We start from the raw sequence: 11,589 nt of genomic DNA on the forward strand, positions 1-11,589 counted from the left end.
AAAATTTTTTCTTTATGTTTTTGCAGTTCCACTGCTATGAGTGTGAATACTGAATCCTTCCTGGACATTCTGACGAAGTTTTATGATTTTATTTGTAAAAGTATAGACTGTGGAAACTAAAATGTCCTCTGGTCTCTCTCCTGCTCCAAGTCGGCCGGCTTGACATCCTACCCCCCATAACACACGAGCTAGGAACACCATCCCATAACGACAGCACTACATTAAGTGCATTGGAGGGATACTGTCATTCAAATTTCTTTGTGATTTATATTGTTATGTATTGAAACTATGTTGACTAATAGTTGTCATAAGCATAATTGTTGAGCTTAGTATGAGCCTTTCATTTGTGCTTTATTTTGCACCAAATACTGTGTAGTATGCTAGCCTACAAGTATGAGAAAATTAGGAGATGCAATGTGTGAAGTGGTTAGCTGAACGCCTTAGTTGTCCCACTACTGTCTTTGGTAGTGTGTGTTCCATTATCTGTGTGGGGACAGTACCTCAGCAGTACTGTCTGTGGTAATCTGACCACTGGTTTCGATGTGAAAACCCTTCTCGAAGCAATGTTCCTTCTGCGCAGCACGCCAAGCGCTGGAGAGAGCAGGACCGGCCCCTCCTCGCAGCCGCACAGTGGCCACAGCGACGACGGCCGAAGCCCAGCCACAGCTGTGCCCCACACCACTCCCCAGGCCACTCCACAGCCTGATGACGCTGCCGTCTCTCACCTGCGGTGAGTTCTGTCACAATAACAGCGTTACGCGTTGGGCAGTTAGCCCAGTGTTAAAGTGAAGAAATCGAATGTTGCTATTTTATGTTTTGACGAAGCAGATGTTATAGTTCTGGTATTAAGTTATTTCTTTTATAAATTATGCTGTTTGACGAGGCAAGGATCTACAGGTCTGCATCGTGACGTATTTTCAATTCCTAACACAACTGAGCCACTTAATGCAGTTACTTGTGTAAGATACTTCCCCAAAGATAGCGACTGTGTTGGTGATTTAGAGGCAATTTGTGTTTTCGGCGATGATTTGCTAAATTATGAATTAATTCTGCAGAGAATGGATCTTGTTTGTTTCTTCTGACTTGCAACCACATTCATTATTATTCAGTATTGGGCTGCCTCACCAAATAACCAGGAATCTCTGAAACTCCCACCGTCACTTGCATTTCCGCGATTACTCTCCCAACACTATAATGAGATATTCTCTCAAGGGTCTGTGGGAACCCCACCACTGGGAGAGGAGAATCAGTTGAGATCCATGTCTTACCCTACTACGAAAGATGTACGTGAGAACCTCTAGTGGCAGTTTTTGGAAATCATTCGTGACAACATCAGCCTCTACTAAACTGTCGATATCTTGCTGATTAACGCAGGCATGTTGGATCAATAAAAATCAGGTCAATTGTAATGTGTGGGGATCGTTGAGTGGAGATGGACACAGCAGCCATATCTCGCCAGCTGTAAAACCCTCTGTGGCTCAGGGAGTTTTACAGCTGACATTGCGAAAGTTTTCTTTTTATTCACTGCAGACCAGCTTCAGCGTAAATTCGTCATCACGTCACTTTTCTTCTTTGAAATTATTGATCTGTAGTGGTAGTCACAGATATTTGACTGTCGCTTCGTGAAACAATGATAGTCTGATAGTGAACTGATATTGTTGCAAAATGCATTTCAGTGGCTAGCTGAATTCTACACGCCCAAAAGTGGCAATTCAGAGTATTCAACATGCTTTTACAATTAATCAGAGTAGAATCCAACAAGTTATTGGACAATAGAGGAGTCTGTACCTATTCAAGGGGAAATAAGGAAGGTTACCCAGTATTTTAACGTTGAAAATGGGATAAGTAATGTTTCAGGTGACTTAAGAAAACATATCTCTCCCAGTTATTCAAGGATTTCGGGCTTTAATTACCTTTCATGGTCAGCCACAGATGTACAATGTCATTAGATTTAATGTCTGTGCCAAATTGAGCAAATACTTATAAGAATACTTATCCCAATCTGAACGCCTTTCGCAGCACAAGCAGTCAACAAAAGTTCATCCATGGGTCTGATAATGTTGAACGATACAGAGAAGGTATGGTGAAATTATGTAAATAAGATAGCCTGACGGGTATTTACCTAATTTCTCGTACACAAATAGCATCAGCCATTCAACATAAGAAGACAACCGACGATAAGGAAGTGTAGCAGGAAAGATTAAAGATAGAGAGCACAGGGAAGAATACTTTGTGGATAATCCAGAAACTCATTATGCAGCATAATTAATAACGCTGAATACAATTTCAGGGATAGTCTTTAAATTACGTTGCACATACTGGACACGAAATTAGTACAATCTCAGTAGAAAAGCAGCAGAAAACAAAGTAGAAAATAAATTATTGTGGTTGACTTAGAAACAAGACATGGAAGGGAAGAATGTTTCAGCATAAAAAGACTGACATAAAAAGTTAAGAAAGCTGGCTAAAAATCGAGAGGGAAACAACAGCATGCGGAAATAAAAGATAAAGAGCAGGAAATGAAATATATTAACAAAATACTTGATAATGGAGTGAAAAGTTTGTTGACAGAGAGTTAAGAAAACCAGGCTGGGGAACAGATCGAGCGTAACATGGTACTGATGTGAATAACAATGTACAGGGCGAAGACAGTGAAGGCTTCCTTTTTTCTTGGGCATCAGACAGTTGTGGTGACTAATAAAAGGTCCTACATAAAAAAATACAGTCTTTCGAAGACTAAAAGCGACAACTACTTTAAACAAAAATAGTTTACAATCATAAATACACTGATAGAAAAGAATCACAAAACCAAAAACTTGTCAATACAGAGTAGTGAAACATCAAGGATACATTTGCCAGGGTAACATATTTAACTGATTATCATTGCAAGATCGCAGGTCAATGTAGGTATGAGATGAGCCACTGGAAACGTGAAATGGTCATACACTGTGAGAAGGTCGAATTAAAACATGCAGACATGCATGAATTGTGTTGCACAAGTATCGGACGAGAGTTTGTGGAATGGAGTTCGATGTCAGATGCACTTGGTTGGTCAGTACAGGGACTGTAATGCTGTTTGTGAATGATGCTGGAGTTACTGTATGATGATGTCCCATATCTGCTCGCCTGGGAACGGGCCTGATGATTGAGCATGCCAAGAGACATGTCAACACTCTATAGAGCATGTTGGGCTACAACAGCGGTAAGTGAGCTAGCGTTATCCTGTTGGAAAACTCCCCCTGGAATGCTGTTCATTAATGGCACCAGAATGGGTCGAATCAGCAGATTGAAACAGATATTTACACTCAAGGTGTGTGGGATAACAACGAGAGTGTTCCTGCTGTCATATAAAATCGCACCCCAGACCATGACTCCAGGTTTAGGTCCAATGTGTTAACACACAGACAGGTTGGTTGCAGGCCCCCAACTGGCCTCCTTCTAAATCAAAACATGGTCATTACTGGCAGCGAGGCTGAACCAGCTTTCATCATAAAATACAACAGAGTTCGACCATTCCCTTCAGTTTGCCACCACTGAAGTGCCAAACGGTGGTGGTGTGGGATCAGTGGAACACACGCTACAGAGCATCTGGCTCGGAGCTGTCCGTGAAGTAACCGATTTGTAATACTTCATTGTGTTACTTGGTGCCAACTGCTGCTCAAACTGCTGCTGGAGATGTATTACAGTGCGCCAGAGCCATACGGTGAACACGATGGTCTTCCATCTCAGTAGTGTCACGTGGCTGTCTGGAACCCAGTCTTCTTGCGACGGAATATTCTTGGAATCACCGCAGCCAGCAGGCCTGCATAGTGGCTACATGCCTGTCAAATATTTATGCATCGCGGTTGGAACATCCAGCTTCTCATAGCCCCTATTACAGATTTCGTTTAATCTCTGTGAGATGTTCATAACGGCGTCTTTGTCGTGTCGAAGGAAATTTTGACTAACATCAGCTTCCTGCATCTAATCTCAAAGGTAACTAACGCTCACGCTCGTTACAGCGTGTAATTACAACAAGCTTGATTTGCTTCCTCATAATGGTACTACTAGCGCCACTCCTAAGCGACGCGACTGCCACAGAAAGTCATCATCATTCAGATGTAGAAACACACGTACCAACTTTCGTTTCTGTCACACTACTTCTTCGTGCTGCAATATTTTTCCGTTAATGTATATACCACTGCAAAGGGAAAAGACGTTTTTTAACATTGTCACCAAGAATCTCAAAAAGCTCTTAAACGACTTACTTCACATTTTTACAAGATAGTCAAATAAATGCTGGGACAGTGTTTCTGTTATATACCAATGGTTTAGGAGTGCGCCATTGATTAGTAATGAAAACATTCGAACACAGACGCTGCTTAACCTCTGAAAAAAACTAAGAGCAGTGGCAGCAGAAGTCATCCAGTATAAGAAGTCGCCATCTTTCTGACAAAGGCCAAAGAATGTGTGTGTGTGTGTGTGTGTGTGTGTGTGTGTGTGTGTGTGTGTGTTTGGGGCTACAGGCGCTCATCGTCGAGGTTATCAGCTTCCTGACAACCAATAATAGAAGGGTCTAATAGGGAGGAGGAAAGGATAGAGCTTCAAGGAACTCTATTGCCCTTCAAGTAGTAAACTGCCCCTAGAAAGCTGGAGAATCAAAAGTGATCAATGACATGAGGATGCAGAAGGCAATGGAATCTAATAAATTAAAACCACGTAACTTGCAGCCACAGGAAATATAACAGTAACAGGAAAACGGTTATGATGCCATCTGCATTGTGGAAAGATTCCGGACAAGTTACCCTCTTGGATCTCTGCAAATTGACTGCCAAGGGGGAAGTGACTATGAAATAGAGACGGAATAAGTTATTGTGGGATAAGATTCTATGACTTGGAGCTTTGAATTCAGAAGTTTGATTGTAATTGGAAAGCTAGAGTCTAAAAACGGAAGTGCAAAACCCCAGTCTAGATACATTGGGGGTCACTGATGTGAACTAGGAAAAGGCTAAGCATTTATCTTAAGACACATTGAGGTATATCATCAGCAGCAGAAAATGGTATGGTGGGAGCAGGGTTCGTTATGAATAGGAAAATAGGGGAGAGAGCGGACAACTGTGAACTTCTCAACGACAGAGTTTCTCTCACCAGATTCGACATCAAACGAATTCAGACAGCGACAGTTCAGGTACACATGCCAATGACACAAGTAAAAAGGAGAAAAGAAAGTATGAAATTAAAATGCGGTTGCATGGGAAGGAGACGCAGAAAGGGTCATCAGCTATATGGGATTGGCATTGGGATGACAGAGATGAAAGTCTAATTGAGTTGTGCAACCAATGTGAGATGGTATTTACGAATACTCTGTTCAGGAATCGTGTGACGAAAAAATATACTTGGAAGAGACCCAGAGACACTGAAAGAGTCCTGCTGGATTACATCATGGTCAGAGATTTCGAAATCAGATATTGGACTGTAAGGTGTACTCAGATGTAAATACAGATCTAATAATTATGAAGAGTAGAGTGAAGTTCAAGAGAATCGTCCAGAAGAATCAGTGTAGAAGGATGTATCATCATGCACTACTGAGAAATGATGAGATGTATTTGAAGCTTACCAATGATGTGGATATGGCGGTAAGGAACAACACAGTAGGCTGTTCAGTTGAAGACGAGTGTACATCTCTAGAATGTAAAATCACCGACGGTGGACAGGCAACACAGATAAAGGTAAGCTAACTTCGAAGAAACCTTTAGTAACAGAAGAAATACTGCAACTGATCGACGAAAGAAGAAAATATAGAAATGTTCAGAGAAAGACAGGAATACAGCTACATTCACTGATGTGGCAAGAGTCGTGGGATACCTCCTAATATCGTGTCAGACCTTCTTGTGCCCAGCCTAGTACGACAACTCGACGTGGCGGGGACCCGAGAAGTCGTTGAAGTCCCTTGTAAAAATATTTTGCTGTGCTGTCCCTGGAGCCACCCACTACTGCGAATGTGTTGCTGGTGGCGGATTTTGTACAGGAACTGACCTGTCGATTATGTCCCATAAATCTTCTATGGAATTCATGTTGCGCGATCCAGATGGCCAAATCATTTACACCAGCTGTCCACAATGTTCCTCAAATCAGTTGCGGACAGTTGTGGCTCATTATATCGTTGTTTGAGAAAATGGAGTCCATTATGGAGCCAACACCACAGTGCCTTGTTGTCAACTAGGGTCCACAGCTTTGTGGGGTCTACGTCACACTCGAACACCACCATCAGTTTTCACCAACGGAATTCGAGACTTATCTGACCAGACCAAGCTTTTCCAGCCGTCTCGGATCCTGCCATTTTGGTCACGAGACCAGGAAAGGAGCTGCAGGTGATACTATACTGTTAGTAAAGGTACTAGCATTGGACATCTGTTACCACAGCCCATTAATCCCAAATTTAGCCGCACTGTCCTCACATATACGTTAGTCGTACATTCTATATCGATTTCTGCATTTAGTTCACGCAGCGTTGCTTGTCTATTAGCACTGACCACTATGGTAGACGAAAATGTTCTTCGTTTTTTTTCCAACTTAACAGAACTGCACACTCAATTCGACTACTGGTTTAATGCGCTCAGCATAGTTTGTGACCGCCTGTGGCTGATACTACCCTGACAACAACAGGGCAAGCTGCGAATGAAGTCATCACTCTCATGTGGAGGCAATAACATCATTCTTCCTGCAGAGCAACTCACAAGATTTATGGAATTGTTTGTGGATGCTTATGTGATGCAACCCGTCTCCCTAGTGTATCTGCAACATGCTCAATGGGATTCAAATTGGGATCTCCCATGTGTGCAATATCTTCTATTTCCAAGAAAACGTCAATCACCCGATCTGTATGAGGCATATCCCTATGAGGCCACAGCACCTCGCAACAATGGCATATGAGTTCCCCAGATCTCGTTACGATACCTGACAGGAGTTAACCCTTGCCAATTCACCCATACAGTGTCATGAAGAGGTGTTCAAGGTGTCAACGTAATCGCTGCCCACACCATTAAAGATCCTTCTGGATAACAGGCTTGTTAATGTTTGGGCTCGAAAATCCTGTTCCACGTTCCCTCCATATGCAAATCTGTCGATAATCACTCTCCAGTCCATACTGGGATTCACCTGTGAAAATAACATTGGCCCATGGTTCGGCCATCCGGTTGGCGTGTTGATGACTTTACATATTACTCTCTGTGGAGATGTGTCAGGGGTTCATATACAACAGGTCTCTGACTATATAGGCTACTCTGCTGAGGCCTTCTGTATAACGTTTGCCTCGATACAACACATCCAGTGCATGCTGCGAGGTGTGATGCCAGTTGCCATGCAGCAGTAAGGCAGTACCGTGATGCCCTTTAGCCAGAAACTGTATCTCGAAGACGAGGGCAGGATCCAACACATGTGTGTTGGATCCTGCCCTCGTCTTCGAGATACAGTTTCTGTCTCTACAAACTATCGCCACATCTGAGAAACAACAGTAAGATCCACATTGAGCCACCAGGCCACTTCAGTTTGTGATTGTACTCCTTCCATTCATCCTATGGCCCTCCACTGCAGAGAGCCTGGCATGCGTCTTCTCTGTACCATACTCCACCGTCTGTGACTGTGCCTACAGAGATTGTGGATGTGGGACTGACTACCCAGAAAACACTACCCCATTTCATAGGTGCACTGACTTTATTGTGAGCTTGGTTGTCTGTAGACTGGAATGCTGTCTTCCGTGTAGAACACGATGGTGCTGACATCTGTAGATAGTATGCATGATCACATCGTGAATTACACACAGGACAGGGAAATCGCAGTTTGTTGCTTTAATTTTGGACACCAGTGTATTGTGGTAACCTTCTTGGGGACATGAGTTCTTGGAACTCATCACAGTTCTGCTTCTGCGATAGTGTTTCGTCCTCAGACGTGCGTCTTTGAAGAAATTTGTTAGTATTGTCCTTTTGTTGCAGAAATCTATCTGGAGACATGAAGGGCGAGATGCTGATTGCGGCAGCTAAGGAGGGGTCAGTGAGCAAAGTGCGAACGTTGCTGGCAATGGGGGCGGACGTGGAGGCGAAGGACGAGAACAAGCGGACAGCACTGCACTGGGCAGCAGCCATGGGGCACGGGGAGGTGGCGGCCCGTCTGCTGGAGGTAGGAGCAGGCGTTAACGCCAGGGACCGCTGGCAGAACACGCCTCTCCATCTGGCTGCATGGAAAGGCCATGCAGCTGTGGTGCGGCTGCTGGCAGCTTCCTCTGCCGATCACAACGCCAGGGATCAAAGTGGGAGCACGCCACTGCACGATGCAGCACGGCGTGGCCGCACAGAGGCGGCGGCTGCACTGTTAGAGGCAGGGGCCGACAGGGAAGACAGGAATTATGGTGGGGACACGCCGCTGGACCTAGCCGAGCGGAACAACCAACAGTCGCTCATAGACATCCTAAGATCAAGCTGAGTGTAATGCAGACGACTACGGAGTAAAATAAATAAAGCTTTCTGTGTAACCTCTGCTACTTTTAAAATAAACAATTCAGAAAAGTTAATCCTGCAGTCTTGCTTTGCACCCATATTTATGTAGTACATACAACAGATCCATTACCGTTACAACTAGAGTGAGAACTGTAGGTAGAAGGAGGGTGGAATGTGTGTTCTTATAGGACAACTATCCACGGATTTCCGCCCAATAATATCCAAACAGCAGACTTTGTACACAATTTATTAAATTGCCAATGCTAAACTCCTTTAAGTAACAACATATTCATGTAACTTACAGAGCTTAACAAATAGTTAAAACAAACAGCTTTAAAAACAATAACGGCGTCTTGCCACCATAAAATCAAACAACCTTTTACAATAGTGCCTTTGGAGTTTACCCAAGAGACAAAATCCACTGATATGTTAACTTGGCATTACAATTTAAAATCATTTATATAAAAAAAACCTTGAGAAAGATAATGGCACTTGGCACTATAAAATCGAAGAAGCGCAACACACAACCAATAAATATAACAACAAAATAATAATTTGATATAACCAAAGGGCAAGGCCAACCCCCAATGCAATCACAAACGAGCGAGCTCTCAACACTTCAAAGCCTTCCCACTAGAAACAGTCCCCGAAATAAACCACTGAGAGCTCCCCGACATGCCTCCCACAACTGCCCACTACTTATGCACCTTGGTTATGTTCTGTAACACACGACAGATAACATCAACACAAGATAAAATTTAAATAATCAAATAACAATATAACATCCCGACAGCACATGATAACCACGGCACCGTTAACTGGGGCGCTCTTAACAAGTGCCGGAAGCCAACACATACAAATATTAATAAGCAATTCTCGCTTCTTAAAACAAAACAATAAAAGCCAAGAACACATGAACAGTTAAACCACAGTCTTAGAAGTGCCTTAACGATACCAAACACGACTATTCCACCAAGTTAATAATAACACAGTGAGGAAAAAAATACAAAACATACCACTAAATTCTGTTACACAAACCAAATTGACGAGATCATGTTGTTCAGGTCGCAGAAGACCACATATACCAAGCACCAGTAAATCAGTATGCATATACTTTCCAAAAACGCCTTTCTTAGGTAGACTTTACCTAAAACATCAAATGCCAAATATACATGAACACAACTCCGGGTGGGTAACAGGAACCACCTACGTGAATTACTTCAAAAAAGGAACAAACAGATACCACCAAAGGTAACGCTGAGCAGACTGGGTGGGCAACGCCCCACTCAGCGGGATAACCAAAACATACTCCAGTTGAGCAAACAAATTAGTACCAACAAATATCGTTACGTGCCACACACGCACACAGCACAAACTTCCAGCAACGCCATCCCACATCAGAATGAAGTTCAGAAACCGGTTCTGGAGCTTCCAGCGGAAAATTTGACTAACCAACCGAGCTCACATTGCAACCTAGCAGACGACTCCAAAATTCAGCAGCTAGTTGTCTCCAGGCCAGAGTATCACAGGACCCCACCCGACCTCCACATCAGACAGGTAGGCTGAATAAGTACGCCAACTAAGATTAATCACCACCGCATGGCCGGAACAGCGGCGAGTCGCCTCCGCCCCAGACCACCTTGCTCATATTGCGAAGCACAACAGCGCTAATCACCAGCAGGTCAGGCATAGCGAACTTCACGTTCCGTGCAATACCCGGAAACCGACTACCCTGTCACATTCCGCCGGCCACTGCAATTACACGCCAGTGATGTAACAGCAAATCACCACTGCAGTGCCACACGCACCAGGACAGTGAACTATAATCGATTATAGTTTGTGCTGTAAACATCACAGGATAGCGGCAGGCGCCTTATCAGAGGGAATCTCCTTTTGCTGAAAATTCAAAAGAAATTCAATAATTCTCGATTACTAATAAACACCAGTTTTCTCACAATATTTATTAATAAATACTTGTTCGGTAAATGTTTGGTGCTATTGGAACTTGTATAAAACTCCACATTCCTGACACAAAACTTCTGTACTTAAAACACGTCTTCATTTTAGATCTTCGACCGAATTTACTTCTGTATCTAATGTGCTGACGATCCCACATCTTTGGTGTGTAGTTTCAAAGTGGTATTATCACCAGTACTTACAGCACATTAGTTTCGATTACACGCTGAATTTTGTTGTATCCTGCCTATTTGTCGAATATGGTGTGTCTAGGAAATCCACTTCTCGGACTGGTAAACAACTCAAGCAAAACGTATAAAAGACTTTTATTACAAAATGAGTAAATGGCAGTACCTAAGTTTGACAACAACACAGAAGTGTCGCAAGCAAAGGGTGACATTCAAATAACAATCTCGTCAGCATATACAATTCCTAAATCGGTGGTCTTAATGTACCCAACCTCGATGCTGCTATAGAAGTGGCCGCTACCAGTCAGCAGCGGCGCTTGTGTTCTCTTCGGCGATAGGCCGCTGCTGTCGGTCGGTCAGCGTGCTATTGGCTGACGTCCTCTTCACAGCCCTCGCTGCTCTAACGTTCCCGACTGGCGTGCCGGCGCTTGGCTTTCTGCCGGAACTTTCCTCCCCTCCCAAATCGATGGACTGCCGTCTGGAGGGGAGGGGAGGCAGGGTCGTGGTCGCTGCGATGGACTGGAAGCTGTGGGTGCAGGGGATGTCAGGCTTCAAGTGGTACCCCACCATCCGGCCTTCACTCTGGCGGAAACGTCCCCCAGAAAACGACCAGAAGGATATGCATCCACCTCTGGAAGCCAATAACCAGATGTAGAAGGCGTCAGATGCTGCGGTGTGGGTGGTTCCAGCGCCATCGGTAGGACTAGTGGAGGTGAAGGCACCATCTCCATCATTGCGTCCCAAGAAGTGATGACACCCACTGATGGCTGCTGTGGCCGCAATGTCCACGGGATACGTGAATCTTGAGGAAGAGGCACAGAAGAGTCACTGTGCACTAACTGTGGCGAATTTGATTGCTGTGCAGCTGGTCGCGGTGGAGGTTCGAGTCCTCCCGCAGGCATGGGTGTGTGTGTTTGTCCTTAGGATAATTTAGGTTAAGTAGTGTGTAAGCTTAGGGACTGATGACCTTAGCA

The 11,589-nt window shown here is 44.0% G+C and overlaps 1 protein-coding gene across 2 annotated transcripts in view; it reads left to right on the top strand.

The window, feature by feature from the left end:
• Positions 1–8,501, top strand: part of LOC124720319 (ankyrin-2-like) — an 87,735-nt gene extending 79,234 nt beyond the window's left edge. For both annotated transcript variants that reach the window (XM_047245624.1, XM_047245625.1), the window contains exons 4-5: positions 581–730; positions 7,971–8,501. In XM_047245624.1, coding sequence (XP_047101580.1) covers positions 581–730; positions 7,971–8,457 — 637 coding nt within the window. In that variant the 3' untranslated portion in view covers positions 8,458–8,501. The remainder of the gene's footprint in view (positions 1–580; positions 731–7,970) is intronic.
• The last annotated feature ends 3,088 nt before the right edge of the window (positions 8,502–11,589 follow it).

The sequence above is a fragment of the Schistocerca piceifrons genome, chromosome 11, assembly GCF_021461385.2.
Source record: "Schistocerca piceifrons isolate TAMUIC-IGC-003096 chromosome 11, iqSchPice1.1, whole genome shotgun sequence".
NCBI lineage: Eukaryota > Metazoa > Arthropoda > Insecta > Orthoptera > Acrididae > Schistocerca > Schistocerca piceifrons.